General features: G+C 45.1%; 1 protein-coding gene across 6 annotated transcripts in view; it reads left to right on the top strand.

Moving 5' to 3' along the window:
• LOC124553733 overlaps positions 1 to 6,554 on the top strand; it is a 161,204-nt gene extending 154,650 nt beyond the window's left edge. For 3 of the 6 annotated variants that reach the window (XM_047127661.1, XM_047127662.1, XM_047127660.1), the window contains exon 11: positions 1,931 to 6,554. In XM_047127661.1, coding sequence (XP_046983617.1) covers positions 1,931 to 5,486 — 3,556 coding nt within the window. In that variant the 3' untranslated portion in view covers positions 5,487 to 6,554. The remainder of the gene's footprint in view (positions 1 to 1,930) is intronic. The other 3 variants (XM_047127664.1, XM_047127663.1, XM_047127659.1) reach the window with 1 other exon arrangement.
• Positions 6,555 to 24,134: the final 17,580 nt, after the last annotated feature.

Below are 24,134 nucleotides of genomic sequence, written 5' to 3'. Positions count from 1 at the left end.
GTCATAATTTTTTGCTCAGAAAACAAAAGTTTACATTGTGTCTTATATCATGGGCCTGTAATTACCCTAATAGCTTTCTTCTGCAGTAGAAGGATGTCACGCACACAACTGGAGTTCCCCATAAAATGATACCGTAGGTTATTATGCTTTGGAAGAATGAGAGATAGAATATTCTAACATAATTTTTAGGTACAAAATCCATTAGTCGTCTTAACAGATAGAACACCCTAGACAACATACCATTAAGATACTTGACATGTTGACCCCAAGATAATTTGTCATCCAAATATACCCCTAACATCATCAGATGTTAGCTTGTCTTAGACTAAATACTATGTGCTGAGTTTTATTTTCATTAAGCAAAAATCCATTTGCTTTAAACCAGCATCATGCTTGAGCAGTTGTCTCTGTAACACAAGTTTTAAAGCTATTGAGGTCATGAATGCTGTTCAGAAAAGTTGTATCATCTGCATATAGTACAGTTTTTGATTTAATACATGCCGGAAGGTTGTTAATCATTATCAGGAACAGGACAGGGCCCAGTACAGATCCCTGTGGGACACCTGCCTTAACTTGTTCTTTGCCAACACAGACAGCTTGCTTACGGTTCTGTAAAAATGATCTTAATAGTTTAAGGCTATTACCTCTAACACCATAGAAGTCCAGTTCTTCGAGTAGTAGCGTATGTTCTACACAGTGTGCTGAGTGTACCAACTTATTGAGTGCCATTTGCTGTCCTGACAATGTGTGCCCTGTAATCTCAAATAGCAGTTGACTATGGTGTTGCTATTTACATTCTCGTAAACATTCCAAAGAATAATGCTTGTATAATGCAGTGCTTACAGGTAAAGCAAACTCTGTCTGGGTGCAGATAATCAGTGCAATTGTTTGGCAGTTTTTGGAAAAAAAAGATAATAAATAAATAAATAAATAAAAATTGAAACTTGAAGTATTCCCACATAATTCAAACAGATATTTTCGTTTGGAATTACAATTTGTGATTGTGGAGATGTAGATGACCAGATACTGCAAGTGGTTAAACGAGATGCCTACAGATTGGAGTCCCAGATTCTGAGTAGGTAGGTCGCACAATACAATGATCCGAGTGCACTGAGCAGAGTGTGAGAGAGATAGAAAGCGAAGACGAGGCAATTGGGGAACCCGTTATCACGTAAATCGCTACACTGAAGTGTATTGAGTTATTGTTCGAATAAGCGTAACAAAATTCATTTGTTTGTACAGGTGTTTCGGTTCTCTGAAAAATGAGAACTACCGTCAGGAAAAAAGTCCGTGTGAAACAGAAACTGATAAAATTGGACTGTTATTTCTCAAAAGTGAACTGGATGCAAGTGATACGAATTACAATGTGATTTAAATGTTATATTACAAAATAGGTTGTCAGTTTCCAGCGAGTAGTGGAAAAGTAATACAGATTTTAAAAGTTGCACAGTTTGCAAACACACAAAAAAAAAGCAGTTTCTGTTAATTACGTGTGTATTTCCAATAATATGTTCGTGCAGTCTTGTGGTCTGCATTAACCTGGATAGGCAGGAGCTTGCTGGCTCAAATTGATTTTTGTGAGGCTCTCGGACAGTTTTGGACAGTGTATCAAAAACTGTGTAATAATCTGATAGAACCGTAGCTTTTCGTCTCAGTTCGGTGACAGAGAGCGGAGAGGAGACAGGCGGGGGTACAGGCAGTCCGCGCAGAACACTAATCGTACCGTCGCCGACAGTCGGTGATGGCACCAAATGTGACGAGCGGATACCCTGTCGAAACACTGTGAAGTTTCTGCGACGCCACAGGAGAGACGTCGGAGTGCCTCAGAAATATTTGCTCCGTCGGGGAAATCTCGAGTGGCTGTCGGCAATTTATTTTGGTGTTTTAAGTTTTTCTACGTTTCTTTGTACGTATTTTATTTATTCTACAGATTGTCTGAGGACTGCGCCACCGAACCGTCCGATCTCTCGGAGGACGCGAGTGCCCGCAGAGGACAGGTGACGGGGAGCGCCGTCAGTAGACCGTCGCAGCAGTCGGCGCCCTGCGGGCGGCGGCAGTCGGACGGCACTTCTCGCGGGAGGTGGCGGAAACTGGCTGCGGGGAAGCCACTGTACCAGCTCACTTGCAGCTCGTGTCTGAAGCTGTTTTCGTCGAGGTACGAGCTGATCCGGCACGTGTTCGTTCATGTCGAAGGTGTAGAACCTCCTCTGCACATCTGTGTCATGTGTGGAGAGGTGTTTGCTAGTGACGAAGAAGTAGCAGCTCACCAGACGAGTACTAGAGCGCAGTGTTACGCATTCGTGCGAGTGGAAAAGCGTGCGGGAACTCTCGAGAAGGTGTGGTTCTGTACCACTTGCGAGCAGACGTTCGAAACTAAACGCCGACTGGCAGTTCACGAGGCAGAGTGTCACGTCGGGGTCGTCGTCGTGGCCCGCACGGGACTGCCCGTACCGGTGACAAAATTCGGTGACATTCCTCAGGTACGTATCGACAATAATCTGGCAAATTGCCACAGTAGTAAATACGAAAGAAAGCGGGAAAGACCTCTGGGGATATTGCGGCAAAAATCTTCCGGTACCGACGTTAAGAGAAAGCCGGGCAGACCTAGAAAACTTTTACAGGAGACTTCCCGTAACGATCCCAAAAGAAAACTGGGAAGACCTCCAAAAATACAGTTGGGAGATGCCCTCCGTTCGAATGCAGATATAATTGTAGGGGAGTCCGAAGTTACGGTCGGAGGGCTCGTGGACCGAAAATCTGACGTACCCTCGGGAGAACCTTTCGAGAGAAAATCTGAATCAAATTCTGGTGAAATGCCCAGAAGAAAACCGGGAAGACCTCGTGTTAGGAAACCCACAATAACTCCAGCAGAGCCCAGCAATAGCTTACCACCGGTAATGTCGGAAGAATATGTCGAAAGAATACCTGAAATGAAACTGGCAGAACCTCTCGATAGGAAGTCGGAAATTCGATCTGGATTTGCTGCTGACGGAGTACTAGAAATTACAAAGGGAGATACTGTCAGTAGAACACCTCAAATTCCATTAGGACGGATTCTCAATAAAAAACCCAAACTTCCGTCAGGGGAGTCTGTCGATAGAATAAATGAAGTGGTACCGAGAGAGCCTCTCAATAGAATATCGGAAACTGCACGTGGGGAGATTCACGACAGAAAGCCAGAAACTGCGTGTGGAGATACTCGCGATAGTGTACCAGAAACTGCACGCGGAGAGAATCTCGACAGAATATTACAAAACGCACACGGAGAGCCTCTCGGTAGAATGCCGAGAACTGCACACGGAGAGACTCTCAGTAGAATATCGGAAAGTGCACCTGGAGAGGCTCTCGGTCGAGTACTGGGAATGGCACAGGAAGAACCTGTAGGTAGATTGTCTGAATTGTCACCGAGAGTAACTCTCAGTAAATACGAAACAACACCGGAGCCCCTCAAAAATAAATCGGGAATAATGCCAGGAGAACCTTTCGGTAGTCGACCCGGTACGGTGCCAGATTGTCTTACCGGTAGCAAACCCAAAAGAAAACGAGGAAGGCCTCCTGGAAGTAAAAACAAAATACCGGGCAAACCTCGCGGTAAAAAACCCAAAATGGTACCGGAAGAGCTTCTCGACAAAACACCTGGAATGACACGAGGTAAAACTGTCCACGGACTACGAGAAATGAGACCGGGAGAGTGTGTAGATCGATTATTAGAAATGACGTGGGGAGCACCTCCGGACGAAATGAGTTCGGGAGCACTCTCGGACGGACAGTACGAAATGAGATCCGAAGAATTTCTCGATCGACTGTTCGATCTGAGACCGGGAGAGCTCCCAGATAGACTGCACGAAATGACACTGGGAGAACACCTGTACAGACTATACGAAATGGCACCGCAAGATCATCACTACAGATTGCCCGAAATGGCACCGGGAACGCCTCTCGACAGTAACTTCGGTGCGTCACCACGAGAGTCTCCCGATAAAGTGCACGATACGACGCAGGGAGAGTCACTGTACAGATTGCACGAAATGACGACAGTAGAGTCTGTACACAGACTTAGTGAAATGTCACCAGTAGAGATCCTCTATAGGAAGCACGAAAGTGCACCAGAATCTCCTCTGGATAGAATACCTAAAATGGCAATAGCAGAGCCCCTGTCTAGGCTACACGAAATTACTCCAGTAGAGATTGTCTACACAGACCTCGAATCTAAGTGTCAGGAATTGCCTCTGGATCCAATACCCAAAATATCATCAGGAGAGCCTTTCGGTACACTAACTGAAATGACACCAAGGAAGCCTCTCCAGAGACTATCAGATGTGACAGCAACAGAGACCCACCGTAGACTGACCGAAATGGCACCGGGAGAAATTCTCCGTAGACTGTCTGAAAAGGGACCGGACGAGACCGTCCGTAGTCCGTGTGAAATGACACCGGGAGAGATCCTCCGTAGACCTTCCGAAATGACACGGGGAGAGACATTCCGCAGATCCCCCGAAATGGCATCGGGAGAGACCCCGGGTAGATCCTCCGAAACGCCACCGGGAGAGGCTCTTCGTAAACTGTCACCGGGGGAGCTTTTCCACGGACTGCCCGAAATTGGACCGGGAGAGCCTCTCCACAGACTTTCCAAAATAGCACCGGGAGAGACCCTTCGTAGGCCATCCGAAATGGCTCTGGAAGAAACGCTCCACAGGCCATCCAAAATTGCATCTGGAGATCCTCTCCACAGGCTATCTGAAATGGTACCAGTAGAGCCTTTCCATACAATATTTGAAATGGCATCAGCAGATCCCTTCCAAACATTATTCGAAATGGCACCGGAAGAATCTTTCCCTGTACTACCCGAAATGGCACCGGGAGAGCTTTACCGTAGACAGTCTGAAATGGCACCACGAGAGCCTCTCGACAGCAAACCCGAAATAACACCGGGAAATTTTATCGACGGCATACCCAAAAGAAAACGAGGAAGACCTCCTGGAAGTAAAAACAAAAATCCGGGAAAACCTCGGTGTAGAAAATCCCAAACTACACCGAGAGAGCCTCCCGATACAGACGCTAAAACTACGTCGGGAAAACCTCGAGATAAAATGCCCGAAAAGCCACTGCGAGAGCCTCGGGATAGTGTACCGGAAATGTCACCGGGAACCGTAAGTGATGGCGTACCTGATATTCTGTTGGGAGAGCCTGGTGATAAGAAATCCAATAAAAAAGCGGGAGAGACAGAGAAATGGCCCTGCCATTTTTGTCAGCAATTATTTTGTTCTCTTTCTGGCTTAAAGAGACACCTGGTCAGACATACGGGGGAGCGCAACTATGTGTGTGATTTCTGTGGCAAGTCTTTTGCTCGTTCAGACAATCTGAGAGTGCACAAGTATACCCATACGGGAGGCCTGCCGTACAAATGTAATGTCTGTGGTAAAGCTTTTGGCTGGGCATGTCACCTCAGGGATCACAAACGTAAACATATGCCGGAGTCCTCGTAAGTATGTAAAATATGTAACGGTGTGTTCTGAAGTTCTAGGGCTCTGACAAAATACACTTCCGCACACAGAGATACTGTACGAGAACCTTCCCGCCACGGGGTGAATGTCGATGTTCCTGTAAACTGACCGAATGTGAATACGAGTGATGGTGATACGTGAAGAAAATTCTGAAGAAATGCTACTATTTCTGATCTCTGTGATTTCGCTCTTTGTCCGTACGGATCGACACTGCCAGCATTGTGTTGCTTTTAAAATGTTCTCATCTAAAGCAGTTCCCACACCATTGAATAGAAATTACCAGTCGAGCTGGAAATATATGCATCTGTTTCCTTGAGGCTTTTATGAAAGACCGAAAAGTTCATACAAATGATGTTCCTTACACTCACTTATAATGTGTGAGTTACAGTTTTAAAGAAATATTAGGGTTATGATAAACTGGACAAGGCTGGTGAGCTTTGAAACAAAACAAATTTAAATTGTAATTAAGTGTACAAAACAGTTCTGTCTTAAATGGCTGTACTCTTCTCTTTCAAAATAAGTAATAATTAGCAAAATTATATGTGATACAAACATCCTCTCTGAGCCGTGGTGCTGCAAAGAAATTAATGTCACAGAGGGGTGTTTTTTTTTTCTTTTGTGATAGCTGATGTACTGTATTGGAAGAGACCAGAGTTGGATCGTGAGGAAAGCAGGTGTAACTAAGCCAGATACTGATCTTCCTGAAACATTTTGTACTCCACATAACTTGTGCATATGCCCTAATTTTTATCTTCTGTAATGTAAAGTGCCTGCTAATTATTTATAATGCGTACACGTAGAACCTGCCGCAGAAACAATTTTCACTGTGTTACTGTGATCTAGTTATTTTGTATGGTGTAAATGATATATTTTGAAACACTCTTTTGTATTGTTCTTGTAATGATATGTTGTATTTAATCAAAACATGATATAGAATAGGAATCTTATAATGTGTTTATGACATCCATCTCGGTCATCTGTATATCTGAAGCAACCGTGTCCTAATTCGAGAGACTGAAGAAATAATGACCTTTTCAAAGAAAATATATTAAAGAAATCCTTTTTTTATAAAAAAAACTGAATTACTCCTAGATTATTATTTGTGCAAGGGACTGTTGTAATTTCTCCTTTCGTTCAGCCCAAAATGTTTTAAATTACTGCCTCTGCGCCTCACACTCCCAATATGTTATTTGCAAAGCTTGACATTTTTTGCACTTTCAGGAAAGACTAGGACTTGTGTTGTATATTTACTGCCGTTTGTAAGTTTACGATAGATATGGCCGGGTATGACATTTGTGTCAAACATTGAAACAGAAATATTGTCTGTGTGTCGTGTGACATACAAACAATACTGTACATTGTATATGCTGGAAATAACATATTCGTAAATCATCTAGAAGCCTTACTATCCTATTTAAGAATTTAAAAAAATGTGGTTGCTGGTGATTTTAACCTAGCTCTTCTTCAAAACTCTTCCAGTAGAAGTTTGACAGTAACATTTTCTTTCAGTCCTCCTACAGTAAACTTTCCAACTAGAATAGTAAAGATAGCCATTGATAAATCCTTTACAGACAAATTAAAGGAACAAAATTGTGCCACAAAACCATTAATTGACAGCCTTTCAGGCCATAACATACGACTCTTGTTCTAAGTGTAAATACTGTGCAGGTTGAAGTACACAAAATTTGAGTGTAGGTGAGTAATTAATCTGCCAAAAACTGAGTATTTTAGGAAAATGCTCAAAGATATGAATTGGAGAGAGCTTACAGAGCTTGTTAGCTTGTGACATTAATGAAAAATACACTGATCAGTCAGCACATTATGGTCACGTATCCAATAGCTGGTACATCCAACAGTGGTGACACATCAAGGCACGGAAGCAGTGAGGCGTCGGTAGGTCGGTGGGGGGCGTTGTCCACACAGGTCATCTAATTATTGTAAAATCCAGTGCGAGGGGGAGGGGGGGGGGCGATGAGCTCCCACACATCCCAGATGAGTTCGGTCGAGTTCAGATCTGACGAGTTGGGGGCCGACACATCGACTGTAACTGGCCACTTAGTTCCTCGAACCACTCCGTCACACTCCTGGTCTAGTGACACGGCACATTATCTTGTCGCAAATTGCTGCAGCCATTGGGAAACGCGACTGTCTGCAACCGGTGCACGATACTCCTCGGCCGTCACGGTGTCTCTCGCGAGCACCACTGCACCCGTGGAGCGTAACGGAGCCACCACCGACTTTCCTCCGTCCGGCAGTACAGGTGTCGAGGAGCTGTCCCCCCTGGAAGATGACAGATTCGCACCTTTCCCATTGGCTCGGTGAAGAAGATATCGGGATTTGTCAGACCGTGTAATGCTCTGCCACTGCACCGGTGTCCGTTGCCGACGGTCGTGTGCCTCCGAAGTTGTCGACAGCGCGGTGTTAACGTCGGTACGTGCACGGATCGTCAGCTGCGGAGGACCGTCGTTAGGAGTGTTCGGTGCACTCTGTGTCCGGACACACTTGTACTCTGGCCAGCATTAAAGTCTCACATTAGTTCTGCCACAATACACCGCCTGTACCGTTTTAACAGTCCGCCCGATCTACGGCATCCGACATCTGTAGCGAGGGGCGGCTGCCATATGCCACGACATCCGGACACAGTTTGACCTCGTTTCGCCACGTGTCGAAGACCCTTACCGCGACACTCCTCGAACAGCGCACGAGTCGTACAGTTTTCCAATGTTCGTGCCGAGCCTCCGGGCGTCTCAATCTGTCCTCGGCCGAACCCAGACGGATCGTACGCCTTCCCCACTCTTCACACGGGTAGCACACTCGCTGATGAATACGTACACTGTGCCCGTGTCTGACAAGCAGTCATTCCTCGGCAGGTGACGCTGGTATCGTCCGGACAGGTTTGTATGGACAGTAGGTCGGTGGTCGGAATGTTCTGGCTGATCACTGTTTAACACACTAATTAATAAAGTCATTACCTCAAATGAAAACTTCCTTCCTCCAAAATTAATTCAAGGAAAATAGAAGTGTACAACGAGGAATATAGTTCTCTCGTACGACGAGTGGGAAACCGCGGCAGCCAGTGACAGCTCCGATGTTAACGACTTGAACCTTTACGAGGAATACTACAGAATATTAAGGAAAATAATCGAGATATCTGAGCAAATGCACCGTGTGAAGAACGTAACTATATAAGGGAACAAATAGAAACAGTACGTGTTGTAGAGAAAAAAAGACTAACTACTGGGTGGTTGTAATTAAAATGCAGTTACTCTCAGAGGTCCAGTGTGGGATGTAATTATTGTATAGCAGTGAAACTTGGTAGATATTAAAAGATAATTAGTTCCAATTTTGGCCACCATCTGCAAATCTGGTGTTGTCAGTGCAAGAAAGATGCATAGAAATGTTTCCAGATGTAATGGATTAGGAATGGGATGTGGAGGAAAAGGTCAGAGCAAGTGAGAAGTACATAATTTCGATTTTATTATTAACTGCTACTCACACAACTTGTTCATCATTAGTACCCGAGACACAGACGAGATGCTGCATCTGTAAAATTACTCGACCGACAGTCGCTCGTAGCAGTTCCGGTGGAATCTGAGCAAAGTGTTCCTGTGTATTGACCTTCAGAGTAGGTAGAGACCGAACGTGTCCCTGGTAAATGTATCCTTTTAGATATCCCCAGAGGCAAAAGTCACGTCAATTCGGATCGGGTGATATCGCCGGCCTTCGGAGGTAACACATTCGCGGAATGTCATATTAATCCGTCCTTCACTGGGCCGAGCAATATAAGGTGTTGCCCCACGTCGCATTAAAACAGTGGTTTCCGCAAAGTTGCGCCCTTCCGAAGTCTGAATCACGTGGCGTACGACGAGGTCTCGGCAATGTCCAGATGTTATGGTACGCCTGACCGATCCCCCTGGGTATTTTGTCCTTCCAGAAGTGTGTACCGAGAATAAAGGTGCTCGTCGAATCCACACCAAATGATCACAAACTGCAAGTGCGTGGCTCTTTCTGTACAATTTGTGGGTTAGCAGTACCCCAAATTTGGCATGTCTGTATCTATTGCACCCTGTACTACAAAATGCACCTCGTCGCTCGGCCACTCGTTATCACCTTCGATCTGCGCCAAAACCGAAAGCAAATTGACATTGTTGCCGTGGATCTTGAGGTTTCAGTCATTGCAGTGTCTGGATCTTGTGCCAGTGTAAAATAGACAACAAAACTTTCTGATAGTGCCGAACCCAGAATGAACCGTTCTTGTGACACTGCACGAGCACTTGCAGTGCTGCGAGGTCAGTTACAGCAATGGCAACCTCGTCAATGACTTCCACCAGGTGCCACATCCAGCTCACTCCCGTTTTTGAACTTCTTTAGACTATTTAACGACATCGGGCTTCTCCTCGGACCTTTCGGTCAGCAGTACTCTTTCAGTGCAGCACTGTAACTACTGCTGTGTACGTAAAACAGTTTCACTGACAGTGCACGCTCCCTCTTCTGGACAGCAGTACCGTTCACTCATGCTGTGGCTCGTCAAATGGCAGTGTGAATGTCGTACTGTCATACAAACAGTGTACTAGATTACACCTGACGGCCAAAATTGGAACTGATATTTGTCCGTAAAAAATTGGTTGCTCATTTTCTACCCAGTTTCGTGCCGTACGATAATTACAACCCACTCTGGACCTCCGTCAGTAGCTGCACGTTAATTGCAACCACCCGATAGAAAGGAACGGGAGCAGATAGTCGACAATACGGTGGTAACAGATGAGCGTAGTGTGGCAAGTCTCTGTTATGAGGCCTTTGTGTCGGTTACTGATGCACTGTGTGATCAAAAGTATCTGGACATCCCCAAAACATACCTTTTTCATATTAGGTGCACTCTGCTGCCACCTACTGCCAGGTACTCCAAATCGGCGACCTCAGTAGTCATTAGACACCGTGAGAGAGCAGAATAGGTCGCTCCGTGTAACGCACGGACTTTGAACGTGGTCAGGTGATTGGGTGACACTTGTGTCACACGTCTGTACGCGAGATTTCCACACTCCTAAACATCCCTAGGTCCACTGTTTCCAATGTGATAGTGAACTGGAAACGTGAAGAGACACATCCAGCACAGAAGTGTACAGGCCGACCTCGTCTGTCGAATGACGGAGACTGCCGACAGTTAAAGAGAGTCGTAATGCGTAATAGGGACATCTGTCCAAACTGTCACACAGGAATTCCAAGCTGCATCAGGATCCACTGCGTAAACATTGGACGATCGAACAGTGGAAAACATTGTGTGGAGTGACGAATCACGGTACACGATGTGGCGATCCGATGGCAGGGTGTGGGTAAGGCGAACGCCCAGTGAACATTATATGTAGTACCGACAGTAAAATTCGGAGGCAGCGGTGTTACAGTGTGGTCGTGTTTTTCGCGGAGGGGGCTCGCACCCCTCGTTGTTTTGTGTGGTACAATCGCAGCACAGGCCTACACTGATGTTCCGAGCACCTTCTCGCTTCACACTATCGAAGAGCAATTTGGGGACAGCAATCACACCTTTCATCACGATCGAGCACCTGTTCGTAATGCACGGCCTGTTGCGGAGTGGTTACACGACAGTAACAGCCCCGGCCCGCACAGAGTCCCGACCCGAATCCTACAGAACACCTTCGGGACGGTTTTCGAATGCCGACTCCGTGCCAGGTCTCGCCGACCGACGTCGGTACCTATCCCGAGTGCAGCACTCCGTGAAGAACGGGCTGCCAATCCCCGAGAAACCGTCTGGCACCCGACGTAACGTATGCTTGCGTGAGCGGACTCTGTCATCGAGACTGAGGGTGGCTCGACACTGTATCGAATTCCAGCATTACCGATGGAGGGTGCCAAAAACTTGTAAGTCATTTTCAGCCTTCAGCCAGGTGTCTGATACTTTTGATCACATAGTGTATGTGATTCATCAGAGAAGTCCACCTGTCACCACTCAGTTGCGGTACTGGCACGCAAATTGCAGACTTTCTCGCCACAGGCACAGGTCCGAGAACCCGGTGCCCGCTGTGGAGGCCCGTGCGCAGCAACGTTCGCCGAACAGTCGTCTACGAGACACAGTCGATACTGTCGCTCTGTTCCTCGGAGCAGACAGTTGCACGTCTATTGGCCCGTACAGGCCTCTGCAGCCGTCATTCGCCCCTATCGTCTAGGGCACACGGTTGCTTTGGCACCGGTTTAGGTAGAACCGTTTTGCCATACGGGGCGTACTTTTAACTGTGGTGGTTCGTGAACTTTTTACAGACTTAGCCTTTTTGGAAATGCTTCCACATCTGACCCAAAAGCAGTGATCGTGCCCTTTTGCGTGTCAGACAAATCACTCCGTTTCTGCATTATGACAAGTGCAACGTCATCCGTTGTGCCCCCCGGCACACTTTGTATACTCTCCACTGCCGGTGCAGCTACCTGACGTCTGTGAGTGGTTATTGCAGGTCGGCATGACACATTCGCGTTAGTCGCATTAATGTGACTGGACTGTGTGACATCTCAGTACAGGTTCGCACGACGGAGAGCCTAATTCGATCTGTGAAACTGAACGAAAATATTATTGAGCATAGTATATGGACCACATCCTCGGTACAGAAATTTTAGCGTTAGCAAAAGGTTATACTTGCAGTCGGACTAAACTGTTAATTGGATCGTTTTACCGACCCTCTGACTCGGAAGATATACTTGATGAACAGTTCAAAGAAATCTTGAGTCTCATTTCAAATAGGTACCTCACTCATACAATTATAATCAGTGGCGACTTCATTCTACCCTCGATATGCTGGAGAAATTATACGTTTAAAGCTGGTGACGGGCATAAAACGTCATCCAAAATTGTACCGAATGCTTTCTCAGAAAATTATTTTGAACGATTAGTTCACGAGACCACTCAAAGCGTAAATGATTGCGAAAGCGTACTTGACCTCGTAGCAACAAATAATCCTGGACAAATAGGGAATATTGTGGCAGATACGGGGATTAGCGAACACAAGGCAGTTGCTGCTACGCTGAATACTGTAACACCTACAACCGTCAACAAGAAACACAACGGACATCTATTTAAAAAAGCCGATGAAAATGCTTTGAACACCTTTTTAAGAGACAATATCCACTCCTTCCGATCTGATCACATAAGCATAGAAAAGATGTGGAATGATTTCAAAGAGATAGTATCGACGGCAGTCGAGAGATACGTACCACATAAATTAATAACTGGTGGTACTGATCCCCAATGGTACACGAAATGGGTCAGGTCGCTGTTGCAGAAGCAACGAAAAAAGAATGCCGAATTTAAAAGAATGCAAAAACCTCAAGATTGGCAAAGTCTTGCAGAAGTTCGAAATCTAGCACGTAGAGCAAACCAGAGACTGCGATTCATTGGCAGAACAATTAGAAGGTGCAACATGTCTACTAAAGAGACTGCATACGTACACCACTCTTGTCCGCCCTGTTCTGGAGTGTTGCTGTATGGCGTGGGATTTGCATCAGGTGGGACTGACGGATGACGTCGAAAAAGTTCAATGAAAGGTGGCTCGTTTTGTACTATCAAGAAATAGGGGAGATTGTGCCACGGACATGATATGTGAATTGGAGTGGCAATCATTAAAACAAAGGAATTTTTCAGTGAGAAGGGACCTTCTCATGAAATTTTAATCACCAGTTTTCTCCTCCGATTCCGAAAACATTCTGTTGGCACCCACCTACATAGGGAGAAATGATTGTCACGATAAAATAAGAGAAATCGGGGCTCGCACACAAAAAGTTACGTGCTCGTGTTTCCCGCGTGCCATTTAAGTGTGGAATGGCAGAGAGACACTTGAAAGTGGTTCATTGACCCTTCTGCCAGGCACTTTATTGCGAATAGCAGAGTAATCAACAAGATGTGGATGTGGTAAGTTTTACACCAACATAAGATATTTTTTGCTGAATGTCACTAATTACACAACATTTTAGAATATTAAGGCAAATAGGACTATTTTCAGTTTGAAGTAGGGTTGTCTTGTTGGGAGATCTGAGTTGGGGCACAAAGTTACTGCCTGTGCAATCACTATTTGTTTCCGACCAGTAACATCTGCTGGTAAACGTGATTTGATAACAACGCAATGTTGCAGACTAAATAGTTGGCCTACCTACAGTGTTTGCCCATTTTTATTCTGAGGTGCACATTTCACTATACACTCAGAAGTTTGATCTCTGAACTGAGCTCTGGCACTGCATACGTCGGTGGCAAAACTGGTTGTTACCTGGAAACCACGTTTGATAAAAGATCCGCATCTGTGACGGTACCATTTCATGTATTGGGCCAAAATATATAGGAAACACTAAGTTAAATCTTTAGGTGATATCTGTATTTACTTTTGGGAAGGTATAAACAGCTCAAACCAGTTCTGTAGAACCTGCAACCTTGAAAACACATATAGGCTTGGATTAAATATACTGTAATGGTAATGAAAGAATAAGCATTATGAAACCAAATTTTGTGCTTTTGTAAGGGCACTTCTGTGACAACAAAACCTGCTGCTAGCTAACGTTCACACCACACGTGCCCCATAACACTCAGAATGCCCTCGACGAGGCAGTTCAGACGTTACCGCTCGAGCGCATCCCACTCTTTGACGCAGGGCCTCTCGATTTTGTTATCCTACGTGTAAGGAGGGTCCTACAAGAATTAACTGGTCTCGAGCCTCTGCAGTTAGGTCTATGTGGACAGATACTGTGGGGCATTCCATTCAGTTGATTCTTGCTTCCTAGATGAAGGAATGCTAAAACTATTTTTAAATTCCATCAAAGCCTATCGGAATTTTTTATGAAGGTGAACTGGCCAGGGTAAAATGTGACCCTTTTCAAATGCAGTATGTATGTCGTGTAGTAAAGTTAATCTATGAAAAAGTGACTTCAGCATGCAGTAGACATTCAAAATGGTTTCAGCATGCGACGTTAGGTGGAAGAATATGTCTCGATGCTGTGTGAGTGTACCGTCATTCCACCTTACACAGTCTTTGAACATTTTAGCAGCGCACTGGCACTTTTAACTTCATTTGAGTCATAATCACCAGCACAGACGAGATGGGTTCACACGTGTCGGAAACTGTGTGGGCAACTAGACAGTGCCACATCGAGAGGTAAGTCACGTGATGCAGAATGTGATAACGTTTTTACAAATGCTTCAGTGTGATGTGGCTTGAATATTGTGAAGAATCAGATTAAAAGTATTTTTATAGAAGTGTACTGTATTTGCTGACAAATGCAAAAGTGTTGTTGCTCATCGTGTTTGCATATATGTGAGCATAAGTTATTGGGTATGTGTAACTCTGTCACTGAGAAACTTCAGCAACATTACTAACCTGAACAGTGTTTCTTGTGTGCAAATGTGTTTCCTGACAGTATGATACTAGTACTTATAAACTTTATTACATTACTAAGTTGCAAAATATTCTGAACTTAATTGCTAAATAAGGAACAATCAAGACTTCCAATCCTGGTCACATGTGTGATTAACTGTTATACAATTTAGAGTGTAATTGGTTGTTTCACTAAAGGCTTATCGTAATATACGTGTGAATATTTTCAAGCTTGTGGCACGTTATTGGAGTCATGTTGCTACCTACATAGCTAATACCTTCAGGTACAGTGTGGACAGTGAACATAACGTTACATTACATATATAGTTTTCCGTGTATCAGAAGGTGAGTGAATGACTGACATAAACTATCACGCTCTAGTTGGTGATCAGTGAATGAATGTACAAGTGCACCACATTTCAATTTGTAACATGTCACGTACAGGATAGGTACTGCAGTCAAATAGTATAATAAAATACAATACACCCATACCATCAAATTTTGTTACGACAGGCACTGGTCTCAAATTACCTTCAGTACTTTGATAGGCATCCGACATCACTAAGCGATACTGACCCAAAATTTGACCGATCCACGTCCTCACCAAAGCTGTGGGATTGCTTTCTCGGCCACCTGCACGTTCTTCTGTAACGATATCGAGGAACCGGACAAATCCTGCAGTCGTCAGTGAAGAGAACCGGTCACCGTCGATTCCGTTCGGAGTGTTCCCTCGCCCGTCACAGTGCTGTCGCTCTTAACGGACACTTACCTATCGAAACAGTTGTGTCCTAGATGCCGACACAGACGAGTCGACACGACCGGTCCAGAAGGCAGTGTGCAGTTCTGTCGCATTCTCCTCGGGGGACCTACGAGCCGTAGCGCGTAGGTGACAATCCACAGCCGGTGTCGTCGTCCACAGACGACCGTTATGAGGGTGGCGTTTGATCTTTTGCGTTTCACTGTAGTGATCGAATGTCAGAACGGTGTCGCTGTGAATTGCGCCAATTTGGTGGGCAACTTCCCATTGCTGACAACTCTTCTTGCGGTAAAAGGACAATGTGGAAGTTACTGGCAGATTAAAACTGCGTGCCGGGCAGGACTCTGACCCGAGACCTCTGTCTTTCGCAGGCAAGTGCTCTACTGACTGCTCTGTCTGGACACAACTCGAGACCCTCCCTCACGGCTTTACTTCCACCAGTACCTTATCTCTAACCTTCCAAACTTCACAGAAGGGTTCCCACAGGACTAGCACTCTGTGAAGGGAGGGCACTACTGAGACACGGCTTTGTGTAGGATAGGCGAAGGTGTCGGGCTCGAGTCTCAGTGCGGTGCACAGTATTAATCTGTCAGGAAGTTCTAAATGAGCACCTACTCCTCTGCTGCAGAGAGAAAATATATTTTAGCACGGACAATGTGTGCACAACTCAGTTTGAAATTACCCTCGTAGGCCCGTCGACAGGTCAAACTTTACACGAGCCGCACTGTCCAGTTTGAGACGAGACACAGTAAGCTCTACTGACTACATAGATGTACGTCTATTTAGTTACACAGGTGGTTGTACGGAGTGATCTCTTGTGTTCACAAGAGGGTTGAGAAAGGGGCTTCTGATTATTAACATTTTTTGAGCTATAGTGTGGGAAGCAATATTTTTTGGGAAGTTTATTTTATGATGCTGTTGTGGTTCCATTGAAAACAACACTGCAAATTCCCTTTCCAGAGCTTGTGTTCCATCTTGTCAGTGACATGCTAAACTGCTACCTTCCTTCCTTTTTGTAACATGTTTGAATTATACTAACACAGTATAAAAATAACTTCACAGGTAATTTCTCACACTGCCTCTAGCCTCGTGTTCACACAGGTCACTTACAGGCAACTGTGCCTCCAGCCCACTGATACACAACTTAGCTGCAATTTTTGAAACGAAATGCAACTCGGTGCATGAAATTAGTTATCTGATCAAAAGCAGACCGTTAAATGTGGAACTGCTGTGGCTGTAAACATTTGCAGTTTTTGGTTGAAAGCTGCTCTTCAGAGAGAAAAAAAGAATTGTTCTGGAAAGGTTAGTATTCTTTGTTTCAAGCAGTTACCGAATGAACATTTTGGACAGATTCGAGTGCAGGAGGGCGCTGTTCACCGCTGGGTGAGGGTTCCCACACCGACCTTTCCAGTGCGACACTGCCCTGTATCTCATCCTACCGACACCTCTCACTCTTCTCCACTCTATCCCAGATCGCTCCCACAATTTCACCTCGTCCAGTCACATCTGTCATCCTCCCTTCTTCACACTTATCTACCCTCAGACCTGCTGCTACCCACAGTAAGATATATTTTTTATTATGTATGTCTTTTCTTTGATCTCATTGTTACTTCACGCCAATTTTAGTGAGTGTTTGCCTTTCGCTATCGTCGACTCCCTCAGATTTCATCTTGTTTTTCCACTTTTTCATCCGCTTCTTCCTTCTCGTGATTTTTCCGACATTTTTGGGTGTATTTTTGCGGATTTTTTCAGACGTAATTCTACGTTATTCACATAATTTTTCCTACTACCATATATTCTTGCTCCTTCCATATGCATCAATACCAAAAAGTTTCCTTATCCCTAGCCAGAACCCAGTCCCACATACTGTTCCTGCGTTGTTGCTTGGCTCGTGGAATTCCCCCAAATGATCTTACTATCAAATTACCCATCTCTGGCTGCCACCCTTCCTTCCACAATGACCTCCATCTGTTCAGATTCCATCAACCCTTAGCTCTCACCAACGTAGTCCTGCAAAACTGTATCGTAGTCCTGCAAAACCGTTTTAACTGAGCCGTATCCTTACAATACCTTACCTCCAGGAACTAGGGCAACATGCACAGTGCCACCTCAAAAAACTCTTCATCCTGCTCACTTCCTACTCTCACTTTGGAGTACCACTGTCTACGACTACCTCCAAACCTCCCCCACATCCCCTCATAGCTGACAAACCTTGTCTCAAGGACCTATTACATTTACCCCACCGTCCAAAACTCCCTCCCACCACCACACAGACCAGAAACACACTTGTGAACCTTTCCTCCGTAAGCCTTAGTCTCACATAAATATCAGTCCTTTCAAAAAGGCCCAACCTTTTGCTCCACTCGCAAATTCGTACACGCAGTGCTTGTCAAGGACCTTCTCCCAGTCCCTACAATGGAAACACATTTTCTCCACCAACACTACCAATCAGACTCGACCAGAGGCCAATGTTGAACCCTGTGTGACTTAGTTCACTCCTCCATCCAACTGTGATCCACTCCCACTGCCCCCAAACCACCCCCTGTTAACTTTCCAGAATTTCTTAACCTCGAACTGTGTGTCACCGTCATTCCCCAAATCCCTCGACATGCAAACTAACCTTACATCCACAGAAAGAACTGCACCACACCATCAAAAAGCTGATCTTGACATTATGATCCTACCTGCAGACAAAAGCTCCACCAATGTTGTTCTGAACTGCAAGGATTACCTGGACGAAGGACTCCAGCAGCTGTCAGATACATCCACTTATAAACCTTGCCACAGTGACCCCATTCCAGAAATCCAGCCAGGGTCTCCAGTCTCTCCTCAAATCTATAGGTCCATCCCAGAACCTCTCCTCAGAGTCCATCTCTTTGCTCACCCCTACCACTACCCACACTCCTATCTTCCGCGAGCTTCCTAAAGTCCATAAACCCAACCACACAGGTCGCCCTATTGTGGCTGGTAATTTTCCATTCACTGAGAGAATCTCTGCTCTCATTGACCAACACCTTCAGACTATTTCCCTGGACCTACCCTCCTATATAAAAGATACCAACCATTTCCTCCACTGACTCTCCTGTCACTTTACCACACAGTGCTCTGCTCATCATGTTTATGCCACCTCCCTTTACACTAACATCACTAATTCCCACAGCCTTACTGCTGTGGAACATTACCTTTCCCAATGCCTGACAGAGTTCAAACCGACGACTTCCTTCCTAGTCACCGTGACCTACTATATCCTCACCCACACTTACTTCTCCTTTGAAGGCATTATTTACAAACAAATCCGAGGTACAGCTATGGGCACCCACATGGCACCATCCTCTGCCAACCTATTCGTGGGCCATCTGGAGGAATCCTTCCTAAACACCCAGAATTCTAAACCCCTCATCTGGTTCCGATCCATTGACGACATCTTTGCGATCCAAATCGAGGGTGGGGACACTGTATCCACATTCCTCCAGAACATTAACAGCTTCTCCTCCGTTTGCTTCACCTGATCCTACTCAACCCAACAAGCCACCTTCCTCCACCTCAAAGATGGATACATCAGTACCTCTGCCCATATCAGACCTACTAACCACTTGCAATACCTCCACCTCGACAGCTGCCACCTGTTCCGTACCGAGAAGTCGCTTCCGTACAGCCTAGTCACCCGTGGTTATCACGTACGCAGTGACGAGCAGTACCTCTCGAAATATACCGAGGGTCTCACTGAAGGCTTCACAGACTGTCATTATCCTCCCTACCTCGTAAAACTGCTTAGCACGCTGACCGACAGGACATCCTTCATTTCAATGACTGCTTCACAGTCTGTGCCACGTGGATCCTTTCCACCAACTTTTCCGAATCCTACGTTCCCGTAACCCTTCTGGCCTCAACCTTCGTTAGTCATTGTCCTCACCCTTCCAGCCCCTTCCCTGTTCCCATTACAGTGCAGTCCTTTTACTTCTCTCCTTTTCCACTCCCTTCCCCTCACCTCTCCCGACTGCACCTAGCTCCCCTATCCTCTCTCCACCTCGTCCTTGCAGCACTTCGCTGTTCCCGCCCCACCCTGCTAGCCCTCTCCCTCCCCTCCCCTCCCCAGCCTCCTCCTCACCCCCACCCATTTGTTGCTCCCATCGTGCACTGCTGCTGTTGCTCGCAATATGGCTTCAGCTGCAGTTGTGTGTGTGTCGTCTATTTTCGACAAAGGCCTTGTTGCCCAAAAGCTTACATTGTGACAGTTTTTTGTAGTGCCTATCTGCGACTCAGCGTCTCCGCTGTGCAGTGAGTACTAGCATCTCTCCTTTTCCTGATATTGTTACAATTTTTACCTTAGTTACACTGTAAATAAACTGAAATAATGTCCCGTACACATTGATGGAAAAAAAAAATCACAACACCAAATATAATGTAGAGTAACAAAAACTCGGGAATTTACTTGTCCAGTTAACATTCCTAAGTGAGTAACACTACAAGATCAAAGTTATTATGAAAAAATATTTCAAAAAACTTTACACTTTGCGAGTTTCAAAAATAGCTGCCAGAATTGGACTCCGTGTTAAATGTGATTTCTCTTTGCCAATTGTATTGCCACTCTTCACAAGTCATTGCTGGTTAAACTTGAGGAAGCAAGCCTCTTTAGCGTAACACTAAACCAGTTTTCTTCAATATCTGCCTCTTTTTGTTTTTGCTACTTAATCAAGCATAGTGTACTTCTTGTTGGACACCCTCATAACAGTTGCTTTTGGAACATTTAACTGTCCACTGATCTTCTTCCAGCTCATCTGTTATTGAACTACATCAATACCTTTAGTCATTTTAGACAGACACCATTGTCTTTGATCAGTCCTGTTCCCTCAATTACCCTCGTGGAATCTGCAAGAGAATAAGTGTGCATGCTAATACAGAAAGACGTAAAATGTGAGGGGTCCAGTTTATGTAACTAAAACTTACATTTTGTAACAATAATTTTTTAACCAAACATTTAAGTAAAAATGTATAATTTTTTAACCAAACATTTAAATCAAAATGTATAATTTTTTAACCAAACATTTAAATCAAAATGTTAAGGTATTTGATACAAATTATGAAAGTAAAACAGATACGCTGTGTGTGAATACTGTAGCAGACATTACTATGACAAATATCAGTTTTTCATACAAGGGTACGCGTTTACACTCTGTGTAAATAACTGCACTTCAAGTAATTTATGTAGCACCCAGCATTCACGATACAGGTCTCGTTTTTATCACTGCACTAACAATCATTCAACTGCAAAGTACACCAACTATTGTGGTAGAAACTACTCTAAAAGCTGCATATTTCATCTCGTACAGTCATAGTTTATCCGATTTCACTGTATAAAATACACTATGTGATCAAAAGTATCCGTACACCCCAAAAAACATACATTTCTCATATTAGGAGCATTGAGCTGCCAGGCACTCCATATCTGCGACCTCAGTAGTCAATAGACATCATGAGAGAGCAGGATGGGGCACTCCGCGGAACTCACACACCTCGACGATTGGGTGTCACTTGTGTCATACACCTGTACGCGAGATTTCCACACTCCTAAACATCCCGAGACCCACTGTTTCCGATGTGATAGTGAATTGGAAACTTGAAGGGAGACGTACAGCACAAAAGCGTACAGGCCGACCTCGTCTGTTGACTGACAGAGATCGCCGACAGTTGAAGGGGGTCATAATGTGTAATAGGCAGACGTCTATCCAGACCATCACACAGGAATTCCAAACTGCATCAGGATTCAATGCAAGTACTACGACAGTTAGTCCCTAAGCTTACACACTACTTAACCTAAATTATCCTAAGGACAAACACACACACCCATGCCCGAAGGAGGACTCGAACCTCCGCAGGGACCAGCCGCACAGTCCATGACTGCAGCGCCGTAGACCACTCGGGCTAACCCCGCGCGGCGTGCAGCTGCTCATAAGCCACACATCACGCTGGTAAATGCAACGATGTCTCGCTCAGTGTAAGGAGCGTAAACATTGTACAATTGAACAGTGGAAAAACGTTGTGTAGCGTGACAAATCTCGGTACACGATGTGGCGGTCCGATGGCAGGGTGTGGGTAAGGCGAATGCCCAGTGAACATTATCTGCCAGCATGTGTAGTACCGACAGTAAAATTCGGAGGCGGTGGTGTTATAGTGTGATCGTGTTTTTTGTGGAGGGGGCTCGCACCCCTTGTTGTTTTGTGTGGCACAATCACTGCACAGGCCTACATTGATGTTCCGAGCACCTTCTCGCTTCACAGTGTCGAAGAGCAATTGGGTGATGACAATTGCATCTTTCAACACGATCGAGCACCTGTTCATAATGCACGGCCTGTGGCGGAGTGGTTACACGACAGTAACATCCCTGTAATGGACTGGCCTGCACAGAGTCCTGATCTAAATCCTATAGAACACCTTTGGGGCGGTTTTCGAATGCCGACTTCGTGCCAGGTCTCGCCGACCGTCATTGATGCCTATCCTAAGTGCAGCACTCCGTGAAGAATGGGGCTGCCATTCCCCAAGAACCCTCCAGCACCTGATTGAACGCATTCCTGTGAGAGTGGAAGATGTCATCAAGGGTAGGGCTCCACAAACTTGTAAGTCATTTTCAGCCAGGTGTCTGAATACTTTTGATCACATAGTGTAGCAATACCAAAGAAACCGTTAGCATAATTTTCACACGTAAGTGGGCAAATTTTCGAAGAAGAGGGGGTACTTTAGATGGTCAACTTAAATCAGCTGTTTCCATTTTGGAAGCTAACTCAATTTACACATATGTGGGAGAAACATAGCACTTTCCCATTGGCCTTCCAGTTATGATTTTTCATTGGTCGCTTGGTTAGAGCTGATGGGACGACATGGTGGCAGTAGTGCATAACCCTGTGTTGTTTATGTTCTCCCTGTTCTGTCGACAGTCAGTGTGAATAAAACAGATTTTTTAGCCCATACTGCGTTTTGTCGACAGTCAGCTTGGATAAAATAGATTTTTTATTGCCCATATTGACTGCATTAATTTTTTAAAGTGTCAGGTTTCGGTTCAGCACGATCTGTAGACAACAGTAAAAGAATCACTGAAGTAATACTTAATGAAATTCATAATGTTGTTTTACCACACCTTCATCAAATATGAGCCTCAATGTACCCGATTGCATTGCTTACAAGAGAAACCCGTCAGTCTATCAGTAAAATTTACAAGCTACACCACAGGATAAAACAATGCTTTGTTTTAATCCACACAATGAATACAGTGCACAAGGCGATTGCCAACAGTTGGAGCGTGATACATTTGTAACATTTGAATAACACATGTACACCTGCTCTGAATTAATGATTTTTCTTAATGAGAACACCATTCTTACAATCCAGATGGGCAGTAAAAAAATCGAACATCTCGGGGTGTCAGGTGCTCCCGAGGGGCCGTCCACACACAATAATTCGAAGGCGAGACTGACTGTCTTCTTCATCAGATACTAACTGAGGCTGCTCGTCGAATATTTTATTTTTTTTTATTCATATATAGGGGGGTGGAGTCGCCCCCCCCCCTTCCCCCTCCCAAGCACGACCACACCAGCATGATGGCCAATACAACAGATCTACTGCCATCTGTGCATATTGGTTAGTTTTCACTAAGTGAGGTCTCGTAGGATGTGGGTACTGTGATGTTTGCGTATTTCTGGTTACCATTCCTGTTTAGTTGTATGGTGAGTTTGTTTGAATACTACTTTGAGGGTTTCAAGGCAGTATTCATTGTCAAGATCCACAGTATGGGTGTAGCATGGAGCATTGCTAATGATGCATAGAACTGTGTTCTGTTTGTATACATGCTCCTCTGGGGGTAGAGTGGGTTGAAAGTTGAATGAAGGGTAGTGGTTGGAAGGGCAGAGGAAAATAAAAATGCTAAGGCAAGAGCAAAGGGAATAAAAACCTGCGACAGGTCGTGCAAGAGTGGGTTTTGTTAGTAGTGGGTAACATGCAGGCGGATACCTCCGACGTTTTGGAGTGATGTTACTCGGCAGCTGGCTTCTCCTACAGCGTCGGCACACCTATAACAGTTGGGTTCATCATCGGTTAGTGTCCAATAGCCGATCTATCGGACTCACAGTGTAGGATAGTGTTGGCAGTTAGTTTGTGCGTTAGTGTGTGTGCTTGTCGGTCCGGTGGCCGCCTGCGATAGCAGTTGGCACAGTCAGTGTTTCTGACGTGCAGGAGCTTGCCGATGTTGTCACTTGCGGGTGTACGTTAGCTTGCCATAGGTGGTTATGCCCTAGCTAGCAGTGTCTTTGGACGCTTGTGCTTCCACCTATGCTTGTGGTCATAGTTTACCAGAGTAAGGCTGAAAGGATTGTTCAAGCGTTTTGAGTTGCTGTATAGTTGTGTGGCGACTTTTTTTGACTACTTCCTTGAAGGTTTCGAGGCAGTAATCATTGCGAAGATCCGCAGTGCGGGTGTAGTGTGGAGCATTGCTAATGATGTGTAGCACTTTGTTCTGTATTATCTGCA

The sequence above is a fragment of the Schistocerca americana genome, chromosome 11, assembly GCF_021461395.2.
Source record: "Schistocerca americana isolate TAMUIC-IGC-003095 chromosome 11, iqSchAmer2.1, whole genome shotgun sequence".
Taxonomy (NCBI): Eukaryota; Metazoa; Arthropoda; class Insecta; order Orthoptera; family Acrididae; genus Schistocerca; species Schistocerca americana.
Note: the sequence above shows the minus strand (reverse complement) of the source record. Positions and strands in the feature narration are given on the sequence as shown.